The sequence below is a fragment of the Pteropus vampyrus genome, unplaced genomic scaffold (assembly GCF_000151845.1).
Source record: "Pteropus vampyrus isolate Shadow unplaced genomic scaffold, Pvam_2.0 Scaffold276, whole genome shotgun sequence".
In the NCBI taxonomy this organism is placed as follows: domain Eukaryota; kingdom Metazoa; phylum Chordata; class Mammalia; order Chiroptera; family Pteropodidae; genus Pteropus; species Pteropus vampyrus.
The window spans coordinates 992,912-1,007,998 of NW_011889057.1; the positions used below are offsets into that span (position 1 = coordinate 992,912).

General features: G+C 46.5%; 2 protein-coding genes and 1 pseudogene across 4 annotated transcripts; 2 read left to right on the forward strand and 1 right to left on the reverse strand.

The window, feature by feature from the left end:
- Window positions 1-935: 935 nt before the first annotated feature.
- Window positions 936-6,524, reverse strand: CDK2 (cyclin dependent kinase 2). 2 transcript variants are annotated; one of them, XM_011375713.2, is made up of 8 exons: window positions 6,184-6,524; window positions 5,361-5,438; window positions 5,135-5,255; window positions 4,329-4,499; window positions 3,753-3,854; window positions 2,926-3,069; window positions 2,419-2,622; window positions 936-2,134 (listed from the first exon to the last, which is right to left on the reverse strand). In XM_011375713.2, the coding sequence occupies exons 1-8, from the start codon at window positions 6,297-6,299 to the stop codon at window positions 2,030-2,032; spliced, it is 1,041 nt and encodes a 346-aa protein (XP_011374015.1). In that variant the 5' UTR covers window positions 6,300-6,524; the 3' UTR covers window positions 936-2,029. The 2 variants fall into 2 exon arrangements, with proteins under 2 accessions (XP_011374015.1, XP_011374016.1); XM_011375714.2 differs by lacking the exon at window positions 2,926-3,069 and having other exon boundaries at window positions 6,184-6,523.
- A 105-nt stretch (window positions 6,525-6,629) lies between these two features.
- Window positions 6,630-15,023, forward strand: PMEL (premelanosome protein). Of its 2 annotated transcripts, none has more exons than XM_011375715.2 (12): window positions 6,630-6,849; window positions 7,231-7,355; window positions 9,623-9,733; window positions 9,889-10,035; window positions 10,815-10,949; window positions 11,347-11,508; window positions 11,766-12,482; window positions 13,220-13,336; window positions 13,571-13,655; window positions 13,766-13,971; window positions 14,068-14,155; window positions 14,775-15,023. In XM_011375715.2, exons 1-12 carry the CDS (start codon window positions 6,794-6,796, stop codon window positions 14,914-14,916), a joined length of 2,091 nt encoding a protein of 696 aa, XP_011374017.1. In that variant the 5' UTR covers window positions 6,630-6,793; the 3' UTR covers window positions 14,917-15,023. The 2 variants fall into 2 exon arrangements, with proteins under 2 accessions (XP_011374017.1, XP_023376478.1); XM_023520710.1 differs by having other exon boundaries at window positions 6,630-6,706.
- Window positions 9,204-9,319, forward strand: LOC111729740 (annotated as a pseudogene).
- Window positions 15,024-15,087: the final 64 nt, after the last annotated feature.

The window sequence follows — 15,087 nt, forward strand, 5'->3', positions numbered from 1 at the left end:
GACCCCGCCTTTTGACTCATAAACATCTAATCAGGTGAGTGACGGAGGCGGATCAAAGTGAAACTTTAACCAGTACTACGAAAATTCGGGTCTTGAATGGCAGGCAAGGCGGGGTTTAAAGAAGCCTTTGGAAGGCCGACACTGACCTTCGCCCCTCCCCCCGGACTTGGCTGACTGTAGCGCCGCTCCCTCTACGACCAACGCGCGGGTGTAAAGGGAAATACTTCTAGGGACCTGGAGCCTGGGAATTTAAGTAGCCCTTACGTCGGTGCGTCTTCCTTTTAGTGGGGCCGCAGAGGACAGGAGGTTTGGGGATGGCTGGTGGGTGGTCTGAGATGTTTTTGGTGGGGTGAGACAGTGGCAACTACAAGAAGCGGTAGCTTGGGGAGGCTTTAGCCCTTTCATAATAATTTTTCATACAGACAATTGATAATGTTATGAAATTGTATTATAAAGATGAATAAAGTATCTTTAGGAAACTTGGTTGTTTGTGCTGCAACAAAAAGGAAAAACGACGAAATTACTGGGAAATGTAGTGTCGAGGTGAATTCTCATGGAGCCCACTTCCAACCATGTTGCTGCATCAAGCCTTTCCTAGTATTGAAATTCTGGAACTGCTGCCTTGAGTGTGTGTGTATGTGGTGTGTATGTTGGGGCAGGGTGGTGGTGAGGTGAGGAAGATGCACATTTATGGGGAAAGTAGGAAATACAAAGGCTTCAGTTTCTTCAGATGTGAAATGGGGTAATAATTCTCATTTTGCCCACTATTGGCACTATCCTAATTGCATCATAGAAGCCAAAATGGGGTGGGGTGGGTAGCCCTGCACAGAGACATTAGGTAAAGTGGGGGTCTGTAACCAATTAACATATATATATACACATTCATATATTCTCAACATTCTTTTAGTAAATAAATACACAAACATAAGGAAAGATGAACTATAAAACTAGGAACTTTTTTTAATGAATTACAAACTAAATTACAATAATGTTAATAGCAAGAACACTCAAAGACAAGAGATGAGAGAAGAGAGACAATCATAAAAAGAAAAAAATACTTTTTTAAACATTTGCATTACAAAACCCCAACGTGCACATGGCAACAAATCAACCCACTCCCACTTAAAAACTACTATAACCTGAAATATAAATATAATTGTTCATCCTTCTTTTAAAGAAATATTTTTTCCCAATGTTCCCACTCGGTCACAGCCCTAAAAAAGTGTCAGCATTCTCAAAATGATGTCTAAACCCTAACTTCCACTCCTATGGGGCAGCCTTCAAAGGATGATGGGACCTGGCACCTGAAGAACTAAGGATCTTAAAAGAAAGAGAAAAATTCAAACATCTTTCACTTGCCTCAAGGCCATAATCCTTATCCCAAAGCCCCCCAGACACCCCTTGCCCATAGAAGGAATAGGGCACTGGTGGCAATCATTTCTACTGCAGTCCCACCAGGACTGTGGAAACTGGGAATCTTGAGTCTTCCATACTGTTAGGTGAAATGAAACACTAAAACTAGAGTATAAACTGGTCGGATCTATTTTTAACCTAATTCTTCAAAATAGGCCCTCCCTATGTTTTTGTTTTGCTTGGTTTTCAAAAGTTCCAACTTACTCCCATGCTACCAGTTGGCCTAACACGGTGGCTGTGGGAGGCTTGGGGTCTCTGTCATCCCAAACACAAGAAATAATAATTGCAGGGCTTTCAGAGATTGGGATGGCAAATCCTTCAAGAGGGGACGGGAAAGAGTCAGTCATTTTTTTTTTTTTTTTTTGTAATACCAGCCCTCTTCAGCAATGACTAAGAGGAGGGGGACAGAGGCTGACTTAAGTGCATATAATACTGAAGCTTCCTTTCATTTTTACCCATTTTCCCCTTTCACCCCTGTATCCCCAGAGTTGGCTGGCTAAGAGGGGAAAGTGAGTGTTAAGGCAGCCAGACAAGACAGAGGGCAAATAGCCCAGGGCCAAGCCGGATCAGGCCCCCACTTGGGGAGAGGGTAAGACTGAGGGCTTGGAGAAGAACATCAGAGTCGAAGGTGGGGTACTGGCTTGGTCACATCCTGGAAGAAAGGGTGAGTCAGAGCTGCCTTTGCCGAAATCCGCTTGTTGGGGTCGTAGTGCAGCATTTGCTGGAGGGAGAGATGTATACTGACTTCAGTGATGTGATAATGGACTAAATGGGCAGCAAGTATTCCAAGAAGTCAAAAAAACAAGAATTCATTTTACCCAAGGCAAAGTTCCCATTTCCCTCCTCCCTATATCTAACCATTCAGTTGGTGTGACAATAGGAAGACAGAAGCAGGGTCTAGATAAATGCTGAGACCCAGAGTTCAGGGTCTCATCCTTCATTTAGGAGAAACCCTGCCCTAGGGTGGTGAATGAGAGGAAACAGGAGTCTCCCCCCAACTCTCACCGATAACAAGCTCCTTCCATCTTCATCCAGGGGAGGCACAACTTTGCTAAAATCTTGCCGGGCCCACTTGGGGAAACTCGGTTTATAATCAGGCATAGAAGTGACTCCTGGCCAAACGACCTCATCTGGGGTCCCCAGAGTCCGAAAGATCCGGAAGAGTTGGTCGATCTCAGAATCTCCAGGGAATAGGGCCCGGCGGGTCACCTGAAAATGGGGAAAGAGGAAAGGCCAATACTCGCACTGAAGTCAGTCAAAACTGCCTCCCATACAATGGAGGTTCCCACAGGCAGTGGTAGGTCAGCAGGGCCCCATGACTCCCTCCCCAGGAACTTTCATGGGGTCAGTCACACAGAGCCTGAGACAATGAAGTCCCTTCATCTGTCTCCTTGCCCCCTCCTTCCTTCCCCCAACCATGGCTTTGCAGATCCCCAAGGCTGGGTGGGGCTGGGAGGGGGTGAATGTCTGGGGTGCCACTGACATGTAGCAAAGGGATCCCAAGCCACTCACGGGGTGTGGGGTAGACACTGCGGTCATCCCCCCTCCTTGTGATGCAGCCACTTCTAGATAGGAGCACAGCGGGCAGAGACTGTGTCTTCCATTTCTTCTGTGTTCCCCACAGCACTTAGCATGGTGCTGGGTACACACTAGGTGCTTAACAAATATTTTTTGATGAATTGAGAGAGGAATATGGGCAATTGTAAGGTAATGCACTGGAGGATAAATGTACATTATATATATATATATAGGCTAATTGTCTCCAAGCCCCCAGTTACAACCCAGATAAAGGACCATAAAACATATTGCTGATTTGATTTGAAAACTCAGCCCACTCCACTGTCATATTAAAGGGGACAAGAGTTCCCACATAACACTGGGTCTCAGGGATCTTTCAGTCTGAAAAGCTAGAGGTTGAAGGGGGACATGATCCTAAGTCTGCAGTTTACACAAAAGGTGTGGCTAAGGTGAACACAGGTGGCCTCACTGCATTCCTGGTACCTTACGATAAGGTCTCCAGGGCAAATGAAAGAAGCACTAAATGGAATTCATTCTCCCTAATATATGCAGACTAAAGCTAAAGCAGCTGCAGAAATGATTTAGCTCAGTTTGAGGATAAGAGATGTACGCTGGATGCTAAGGCTGTTTAAGAATATCCTAACATTGTGATTGATATCAGGGACAACGGTCCTATCCTTTCCCTACCACCCACCTTGGTACTACTCTAGAGAAAGAACCCTGTGATAATAAAGGGCTATGGGTCTGGGCCAAGAAACAGTTTAGTTGTTCTTGAATGTGGGGAAGAGTGGGCTGGGTGGAACTCAGGCATGCCTCCGTACCATCTCAGCAAAGATACAGCCCAGGCTCCAGATGTCCACAGCTGTGGAGTAATATTTGCAGCCCAGAAGAATTTCAGGTGCTCGGTACCACAGGGTTACCACCTGGGGACAAAAGTAGGAAGCGGGGGGATGGTGTATGGAGCATGGAGAGTCCCACATCTCAGTTCCCCAACACTACTCTAACTCTCAGCCGCTTAACAGCTTCTTTCCCTCCATCCTTCCCTTCATTCTGATTTCCCCTAAGTAAAATGACTACATACAACTCCTTAGCCCAGAATGAACCTAGCCCATGGCTCTGGGGGCCATATTTTCTGAACCCTCAATTTGTGACCTTCCTGGAAAATCTGAGGCAAGTGGTCATAATTTTATGATATATATTCAGCTCTCCTGGCTTGATACCTATCAGAGCCCACTAAGCCCCGTAGTATAAACTCTCTGTACCCTCTAAGACCTCTTGTGTCAGAAATACTTTCCATCTAGTGAGAAACTGCTGTCTAAATATTTTTAGTAACTTGGCGAATGTCTTAGTTTACACCTTCCAGAAAGTACAGAGAAGAAATGCAGAAAGAGACTGACCTCATGGGTGTAAGTACGAACAGGGACTCCAAAGGCTCTGGCTAGTCCAAAGTCTGCTAGCTTGATGGAACCCTCTGCGTTGATAAGCAGATTCTGAGGTTTGAGATCTCGGTGCAGGACCCGATGAGAATGGCAGAAAGCTAGACCCTGGAGCAGCTGGAACAGATAGCTCTGACAATGGAGAAAAAGAGGGCTGTGTTTCTTTATCACACTGAGCAGATTAGGGTCTACTCCATGCTTCCAAAGCTCTATGAAAGCCTTTACTATGTTAGATTATAATTACATATTTATAAGCTATTTCTTTCATAGGACTGTCAGCCCAGTGAGGATAAGGACCAGGTCTTACTTAGTTTTGCATCTCTTTTCCATATCCTGTGCCTAGCACATTGAAGGTGTTCAATGAATGTACGTTGAATAAACATTTCTTGATAGAATGAAAATAGCTCAGTGAGTGAAGAACTTAGCCCTAAAACAGACATTAGAGACTCACTGGCTATTTCTCCCACCAAATAGGTGGAAGGGCTTTTTTGGAGGAATGTACCAAGTGCCCTCAAGTCTCAGTTATCTGAGTTTCATCTGACCATTGACTCACTAGAGTTTCAACTTCTTTGATTCTCCTGCCTAGCCCAATGGTTAGTAAGTATAATGAACAGTGAAAGACTCACAAAAGAAAGGTGTGTGTGTATATAGGAAGAAGAGAGCTGAGAAGGAAACCAAGGTCATAAATCATCATTCAGTCTGAATTGCCTGCCTTTGGTTCCCCCAAGACATGCCCATGTTGGGGAAGAGTTGATGAGAAAGATTACCTTGATGAGGGGAAGAGGGATACCGGTAAGAGCAGAGGCATCCATAAATTTCTTGAGATCCTGGTGCAGAAACTCAAAAACCAAGTAGAGTTTGTTTTCTGTGTGGATGACATCCAGCAACCTAGGGAATGGAGGTCCAGGAATGGAGGTGAGGGAGAGAATGCCCAGACTACACAGACAGAAGGCACCTTTTTTATTGTCAAGCACCTCCCAGGTATATACTTACTTGACAATATTAGGGTGGTTAAGTTCCTTAAGTAGAGAGATCTCTCGTATGGCAGTACTGGGTACACCCTCTGTCTCACTTGGAGAGGTTGGGAAAGCAGAAATGGAAATGTGGTTACAAATATTCCCTTTTCTCCAGCCCAGTCATTTTTTTCCCCTCACCAAGGAGATAGCACCCCAATGTCCCCTAGGAAAATTAGAAGAGAAAGGGTGCTGTAGGATTTCATTCATGGGTGGACAGGGAGTGGCTTTGCGACATATTAAGGTCATTATTTCTTTTTTCCCCAAGGGTAGGTAAGTAAAGACTCCTGGTGAAGGAGAAGAGAGAAGGTAACAGAGGGGAAAAACACAAAACAAAACAAAACAAACAAAAAGGAGTAGCAGCTACCCAGCCTCCCTAGAGGGGCCAGTGAGGTTCAACTGCCATTCTTTTGAAAGAGGGAGAGAATTCTAAGATGAGGGTGGGGCTAGGGCAGCGAGGAGGGCTCTTATTCAAAAAGGTGCTCTTCACCGGTTCCCACAAAACCTAACTCCACGGGGAGTCCTGGACCCCATCTCAGAGGCCTCTTTCCTCTTCCTGTGTCTTCCTCACTGCACATTTGGGGGCATCACTCGGTTTTGGGTAGCAAGTTTCCCACAGATTCGACACTCCTTATAATCTCCACAGGGAAATCCTCTACAGTCCTCCAACCCACCTCTCCACTTCAAAAGAAGTCCCTTCCTACTACCTTCCGGTCCTTGGACTGCTACCCGCCTGTTGGGTTGGGGGTGGGGGACACTCAAGAAGCCTCCGAGGTAGGAGCCCCGGTATATAGGCCACTCACGTGTCCAGGCGGATTTTTTTAAGCGCCACCACTTCTCCAGTCAGCTTGTTTTTGGCTTTGTACACAACTCCGTACGTGCCCTCTCCGATCTTTTCCACTTTTTGAAAGTTCTCCATGAAGCGCTAGTGAGTCGGGTCAGCCCGGCCCTGGAGCGGGGGCCTGGGAACCCTGCAAAAAGCGGGCCCCGGCTCTCGGGGGCGGAGGAGGGGAAAACAGGGCCCAGAACCGCGTCTCCAGGTCCGGATGGAACTCAGTGTATCTCTCGCTCTTGTCAATTTGTCCAACTTGAAACAATGTTGCCGCCTCCCCCCCCACCAAGTTCCCTACCACCACCAGAAGCCCCGCCTCTCCTTCCCGCGTTTCCCTGGCCCCGCCCTCACCCCTTCCTATTGGGCAACGTAAGAGTGGGAGGGGCTAACCCAGCACCTCCTGCCGCAAATGACCGCGTCCCGCCCAAGTTTGGTTTTGTGCAGCATTAAGACAAGTTTCTGCCTCCTTGGGGAGGCGAAACACTTCTTTCCAAGTACTTGATTTGGGCTCGAGTTTCCTACCTGTGTCCTGAGTCTATAGACGTTTCCTGATCTCGCCGTTTTCACAACCCTTAGAAAAAATGTGTATCGATCTAAGATCAAATTCCACCTGGCCCAGGAAGCTGGGAATCTCATTGTAAGGGTTTCCTGGGTTTCGCAGGAACCATTGCCTCAGCCTCTCAGCCTACCCGATACTGTCTATGTTTTTGGATGCAGGGTCTCTGTTTCTGTCTTTTTGAGAGGTTCCTGGCTTGATTCAAACAACAGATTCATTCACTCTCCCGTAATGAATTGTGTGTCGGGTACTCGTTAGTTAACGTAGCTGCCCTTCAGTCAATTCTTTCTCAATAAAGAAGAGAGTGACCCAGTGAAACTAGAAACTCATTGAGTAGTGGGATGTCCAGGGACCAGGATCCCTTATCAGTTTTGCCTTTCTCCAGTCCTCCTGCCCCTCCCAGGACTCCCCTAGAGGGAGAAGAGGAAGGGCTATGCAAATGAGCACCCCTTTCTTATATAGGGGCTTGTCCCAGCCTCCCAGAGCCTTTGGTTGCTGGAAGGAAGACAGGATGGATCTGGCGCAGAGAAAATGCCTTCTCCATGTGGCTGTGATGGGTGCTCTTCTGGCTGTGGGGGCCACAGAAGGTGAGTGTGGATATGAATGTGTGAATTTGGGGTTGCACACCTGCTCTGGTTTTTCCTCTTATAATGGGAGATACAGGAACACTTCAGGTTTCTCTCTCTCATTCGATTTAGTGAGGACATGGGCTCCTGAACCCTCTCCCCACATGGAGATTTGGGACTGAGCCTGAAAATAATCCCATATGCTTAAAAGGGCAAGAGGACAGTGGGTCTCTGTGGCCCTAATTCTTAGGCTCCCTGGACAATGACCTGGAGCAGGGGCTCCAAGAGGGGGAAATGAGTGGGAGACTCTTTTAGGCAATATCTCAGGCACTTGAGATAGGGTTTTTAAAGGGAGGAGTAAGAAAATGTGGTATTGGATAAAAAGGGTGAGGAGGCACCACCTCCTTTCTTTGGGATGGAGATGGGTGAACACAGCCTAGGCTTTTGTCCTGGAGCTGGAAGAGACACGCAGAGGGGTCTCAGCTGAGAATCACATGAAAGGGCTCTGGGGGATTGGGGCCTCGTGACAGGAGCAAGAGGTGGGGTTGAGGAGTGGTGAGAGGGTCTGGAATGTCACGTGCTGCTCTGAGGAGGGAGGGTTGGGGGTGGAGAAAGAATGGGTCATCTTATGATTCTCTTGCTCTAGTGGTTGGATGCTCAAAGAGATGATTCCAGATCCTCCCTGAGCAGAATCAACTAGGATTCCAGAACAAATTAGAAATGGAGTAGGAATAGTTTCTACTGTGGTGAAATACATACACCACATCCCGGTTTCCCCTTTCTTTCTCTAGATCCCTGATCTCACGGACCGAGAATATTCTCCTTGATCTGATTTTCCTCATTCATACTGCTGTTTTATATCTTTCTTTTACTATTTTACAGAATTACTATGTATTCTGGAAACATTCTGTTCATACTTGTTCACCTGAGGCTCTTAAAAGATTGTGCTTACTTTTTGGATCCTGATTTTTAAAATCTTAAGAAGCCATTTTAAATATTCATGAAATCTTATGTGGACTGCATTTGATAATTTTGTCTAGAGTGAAATAACAACGCTTATTCAATATTTATTTATTTATTTTTTTACAGATACATACTGAATGTGTAAGGTTAAAATAACAAGATATCTGAGATTTGCTTTTAAATACTTTAGCCAAAAAACAAACAGCCAACAATAACAAAGGATAGGTAAAGTAAATGTGGCAAAATGTTAATAGTTGCTGGATCTGGGGGATGCATACGGAAATCCATCATATCCCTTTTTCTCAGACCACTGCCAGTCAGTCGTCATAATTTTGTCTGCTCTATCCCCAGCCCCAACCTCTGCCTACCTCTGATCCATCCTCCTCACTGCTTGCCATAACGATCCTTCTAAAACACATTCCTGATCATATTTGAAAAGATTCTAAAGGGTGAATTTTATGTATGTGAATTATATCTCAATAAAACAAACAAAATCTTCTAAGGTGTCCTTGCCTGCAGGATAAAAGCCAAATTCCTTTGCTTGGCACTCAAAGCCTCCAAACAGTCTTCTTGGCCTCATCTCTCATAGTGTACATCAACCATATTGCTAGTAATTCCCTATCATGCTATGCTTACATCTGCTTGTACTGGGCCTTCTGCCCGGAGTGCTTTATCCTACAGGCTAAGTCCTCATTAAAGTCTTTCCCTATCTGCCAGAGTAGAACTAATCTGTTTAATTCTTCATTTAGTTGCACTTATGCATGTCTGCTATAGCTCATATTAAACAGTGCCATAAATTATAGTAATTTATGTATATGGGAGGTTGTTCCATCATGTAGCGGTTAGCACATCTGCTTTACACGCAGAAGGTCCTGGGTTCACACCCCAGTGGAGCCACAGTCCATGGTCTACGTCCATGCCACCCTGAACAAGCCCAATGTCTGATCTCAGAAGCTAAGCAGGGTTGAGCCTGGTTAGTACTTGGATGGGAGACCACCTAGGAAGACCAGGTGCTGTAGGCATAAATAATAATAAAACAATAAATAATAAAAGAAATTATATATATGTCTATTTCCTATACTTTACTTTGAATCTCTTCAAGGCCACGTCTTATTCATTTCTTAAGTGCTTTGTACCTAGCATATTGCCTGGTACACAGTGGGTATTCAGTGCACTAAAATGCACTTAAAATTTTTATATATATGTTATTTTCAATTATAGTTGACATAGAATATTATATTAGTTTAAAATGAACTTTGAGAAGGGACTGAGCGAGGATCCTAGGGCCCTCTTGGTAGCTTTTTTAATTGGTACCTTTTTTTCAGGACCCAGAGACTGGCGCTGGCATGGTATCTCTAGACAGCTCAGAACTAAAGCCTGGAATAGGGAGCTATATCCAGAGTGGACAGAAATCCAGCGCCCTGACTGCTGGAGAGGTAGGAACTTGGCAATTTCTGGGGAGGATATGATGGGAATGGGGAGGGAGAGGAGCAAGAACTGGGTTGAATGTAGCTTGAGAAGAAAGTTAGGAGAAAGATAAATGAGGAGGGGAAGCCAAAGGAGTCCCAGCTAATGCAGCTGCCCTTCTCAGGTGGCCAGGTGTCCCTGAAGGTCAGTAATGATGGGCCTACGCTGGTCGGGGCAAATGCCTCCTTTTCCATTTCCCTGCACTTCCCTGAAAGCCAAAAGGTGATGTCAGATGGGCAGGTCATCTGGACCAACAACACCATCATCAATGGTGAGTACTTCTCTACTCCAGGCCCTCCTCATTCCTGGGGCTCAGATTCCCTGGTATCTATCCCCAGTGAGCTCAGGGAATGCCCTCTCTCCCCTCTAATTTTTATTTTTTAACAAATTACATATGTCATGCATATTCATTGTAGAAAAATTAGAAAACATAAATAAAAAGGAAAAGAATTATAGCCTCCAAAATGGGGGACAGAGGACTCAGTAGACATAGAAGTTAGACCGACTTGGATTTAAACTTGTTACCAAAAAAATAAATAAATGAAATGAAATGAAATGAAATGAAATGAAATGAAATAAATAAATAAACTTGTTACAAATTTGGAACCCTGAGCAAGATACTTAATTGTTGTGTGCTTCCATTCCCCTATTCATAGAATGAGGATGATACCTAGCTTGGAAGATCATTGTAAGGATTAAAATGTGATAATATATAAAGAATTTAGCATAATGCCTGCCCTAGCCTATAGTAAAGGCTCAGTAATTGCAAGCTGGTGGTTTTCTTTCTTTTCATCTCATTAGCTAGAGCAAATAACTCTAAACATTTTGATATATGGCCTTCCAACCTCTTTCGTATGTAAGTATATACATATGAATCTTTAATTGTAGTTTCCATTCTTCCCACTGCCACCCCAAATGGATTATACCAAAGGGAATATACTTTGTAGCTAGGAAGTATTCCCAGAGCCCCTCTCTGGGAGACATGTTAGGGGTTTTGGTGTACAGAAAGGAATGCCAGGGTTTGAGGGTGACTCCGTATCTACCTTTCAGGGAGCCAGGTATGGGAAGGACAGCCAGTATACCCCCAGGAACCTGACGATGCCTGCATCTTTCCTGATGGAGAGGCCTGCCCATCTGGCCCTTGGTTTCAGAGGAGAAGATTTGTTTATGTCTGGAAGACCTGGGGTGAGGGACTCTCTGCTCTGGCCTGTAATCCACACTTGAATTTACCTCTTTCTTCTTGATCTCCTTTCCTTTTGGTCCCACCCTTTAAGCTCTGTGAGTTTCCCTAATTATTTTCCCTGTGGCTCCTTCCTCTTCCCTAGCACCTGGCCCCCTCCAACTCTCTCTATTATAGTTTTTTTCTGGGAGCCCTTCCCCAATTATAGTCCCATCCCATGGAACCACTCGTTCGGACTCCTTTCCTGCCCCTGTTCCAACCTTCCAAATACCCTCTAAAATAACCATCCTTAATATATCTACTGACCTTCCTTCTCTGGTGCCCTATCTAATCCTGCCCTTCAGTCGACTTTCTTTGACTGGTAACACCCACCCTCCCTATTTTTCTTTCCAAAAACCTCAGGCCAATACTGGCAAGTTCTGGGGGGTCCAGTGTCTGGCCTGAGCATTGAGACAGGCACAGCAGAGCTGGGCATACATACCATGGAAGTAACTGTCTACCACCGTCGGGGATCCCAGAGCTACGTGCCCCTCGCTCACTCCCGCTCAGCCTTCACCATTACTGGTAAGGATTTAGGAAGGGGCAAGGCCAATCCTTGCAGAGCCAGGAGAAGAAGGTGAGGAGGCTTGGCTAGACTAGAAGGGGAAATGGGAAGTGGTGCATAACCTTAAAGGGGCAGAGCCAGGAATACCTGGGCAGAGGAATGTGGGGCTTGGAGCCAGTGAAGGGATGGTCAATCAGCTTGGAATTGGAGGGTGTGGCTATGAGAGGAGAAGCTGTGGCCCAGGTGTGATTTTCCCCTTTTTTGGTTCCAATCTCAGACCAGGTGCCATTCTCTGTGAGCGTGTCCCAGCTACAGGCCTTGGATGGAGGGAACAAGCGCTTCTTGAGAAATCAACCTTTGATCTTTGCCCTCCAGCTCCATGACCCCAGTGGCTACTTGTCTGGGGCAGACCTCTCCTACACCTGGGACTTTGGAGACAGTACTGGAACCCTGATCTCTCGGGCACTTGTGGTCACTCACACTTACCTAGAGTCTGGCCCAATCACTGCCCGAGCGGTGCTTCAAGCTGCCATTCCTCTCACCTCCTGTGGCTCCTCCCCAGTTCCAGGCACCACAGATGGGTATGTGCCAACTGCAGAGGCCCCTGGCACCACAGCTGGGCTAGTACCTACAGCAGAAGTTGTAGGTACTACACCTGGTCAGGTGCCAACTGCAGAGCCCTCTGGAACCACAGCTGTACAGGTGCCAACAACAGAGGTTATAGGTACTGTATCTGTACAAGTGCCAACTGAAGAGGGAATAGGTACTACACCTGAGCAAGTACCAACCTCAGAGATCATAGGTACCACACTTGCAGAGATGCCAACTGCAGAGGCCATAGGTACACCTGAAGTGTCAACTGCAGAGCCCTCTGAAACCACAGTTGCACAGGTAACAACTACAGAGTTGGTGGAGACCACAGCAGGAGAGGTACCCACACCTGAGCCTGAGAGTCCAGATGTCAGCTTGTCCATGCCTACGGAAGGTATTACAGGTAAGAAGGCCAATGTGAATGCAGTTTATTGAGATGGGGCATTTGTTACTAAAGAGCTGAAAGATTTACTCAGGACTCAGATGTTACCCGATCCTTTGCTTAGCGATGGAGTCCTCTCAGGGCCCTCAATGGTTTTAAAGCCCTCAAGTCTCTCTTAATGACATGGAATAGATATGGAGTTTAGGAAGTCAGGGTCTTCTCCTAGGCCCAGAATAGAGCTTGTTGCTTCTCTATCCCTGAGGAGGGCTATTCCCTGAGGGGCAGGCCAGGGAACAGACTGTGATCATATATGTATTTATATCTCATTTCCTGTTCATATGTAAATGCATAGAAATCTTTCCCAGATTCCGATTCCATTTCTCATCCCTGGAATCTCAATCCAAAGCAGATCAACCTGAAATTGTGATAAGAACATTGAAAAAGGAGGAATGAGATAGTGATGTTTAGATGAGTTAACATATGTCAGGTGTCTAGCCCAGGACCTGGCACAGTGTGGAGTGGGATAAACATTTGGGATTTTTTAAAACTCCAGCTCTACCCCTGTGTGACTCTGGGACAGTCATATATCCTTCAGGGACTCAGTTTCCTTATCTGTAAAATGAGATTTCTCAGGTCTTGTCTGAATCCAAGCCTGGATCCAGTAGCTCTGGCTCTACCTGGGAAAATGCCTGGTTGGCCTCTGTTTTCAGGTGAGTCATTTGTCTCTTGATTTTCTCTCTTCAACCCTCTCCTGCCAGGCTCCCAGAGCCCCCTGCTGGACAGTACAGCCACCTTAAACCTGGTGAAGCGACAAGTCCCCTTGGATTGTGTTCTGTATCGATATGGCTCCTTTTCCCTCACCCTGGACATTGTCCGTGAGTCTTGCCTGCAATGGGGGCTGGTGGAGGGAGGCGTATGCTGCTTAGAGCTGCCAGTGGAAGCATACTATGGAATGAGTTACTCACCTGGACAAGAAAACCCAAAGCCCATGGTTTTCATTTGAAGGCATGGGGATGGGATTGGGGAAGCAGCCTAGGGTTTTTCTGTCTATGGGCCTTTGAGGAGTTCTGGTAGAAGAATCCCAGACTTAAAATCTTGCAACTTTGCAGAGGGTATTGAGAATGCTGAGATCCTACAGGCTGTGCCATCTAGTGAAGGAGATGCATTTGAGCTGACTGTGTCTTGCCAAGGCGGGTAAGTGTCCCACTGGTGGCCCTGAGAACTCCTGGGTGGACTGTTGCCCTGCTCTCTGGTGTCTAGTGTTCCTACACAGAACTCCTGACATAACATGACCCCTCTCCCAGGCTGCCCGAGGAAGCCTGTATGGATATATCATCACCAGGGTGTCTGCCCCCTGCCCAGCGGCTCTGTCAGCCTGTGCTACCCAGCCCAGCCTGCCAGCTGGTTCTGCACCAGGTACTGAAGGGCGGCTCAGGGACCTACTGCCTCAATGTGTCTTTGGCTGATGCCAACAGCCTAGCAATGGTCAGCACCCAGCTTGTCATGCCTGGTAGGTATTTGGACAAGAGCTGGGATGAAGGGGAGTGGACAGAGACTATCTGTTAAGGAGCAGACACTGAAGCAGTGTCTGGAATTCCACTCACAGGTCAAGAAGCGGGCCTTGGGCAGGCTCCCCTTCTCATGGGCATCTTGCTGGCATTGATGGCTATGGTGCTTGCATCTCTGATATATAGGTGAGGACCTCACCATCAAGCTGACACCCCCTATTTCTTATTACCATCATTTACTCTTCCTCAAGGGGAGAAGGAATCACCACTCCCTTTGAGGAAGTACAGTGTCCAGGAAAGAGCCCAGACTTGGAAGTTAAACAGGCCTGGACTGCAGTCTCACTGGTGGGACCTTGGGGAAGTAGCTTAATCTCTTTGAGCCTCTGAAAAGTACAAAAACTAATACCTGCTCTGTGGGGCTATTGTCAGAATTAGAGACAATGTGGATAAAGCACCTTGTTTTGAAAGAGGAGTGCAAAAATAATGATATTGATGGCTGTTGTTATTAGCTATATCAAGAGTGGCAGAGGTTGGGTGAAGTGAGTTCTCCACCTGCAAGAAGGGGAGATCCCCAGGCCTGGAGTGCCAAGGTCCTCAAAGTAGAGAAGCTCATTGGGAGAGAGGAATGGGCAGAGGTTACCATAGGAACAAGAGAGGATGAACCTTATCTGTGAGGAGGAGGGGAAGGAGCTAGGATCAAGGCCAAGTGAACCTGGGATATAGGTATGTCCTCTTCTTTGGAGAAGTAAATAAGCTGCCCTTGTCTATTGCTAACCAGTTTTCCTGCTTCTTCTCCCAATATCAGGCGCAGACTTATGAAGCAGGGCTCCTCAAACCCCCTTTCCCAGCTGCCACACAGTAGCACCCACTGGCTGCGTCTGCCCCGGGTCTTCCATTCTTACTCCATCGGTGAGAACAGCCCCCTTCTCAGTGGGCAGCAGGTCTGAGTACTCTCATGTGATGCTATGATTTACCCAGGTGGACAGCAGTGCCTACCTTTTTTTCCATTCTCCCCTTGGAGACTACCACCACCTGAAATAAATACTCAGAACCAGGTGCTGTATTTTTTCTTGCTTCTTGAGAGAATCTATGTCATTTAAGGAGTGAAGGAATAGAGG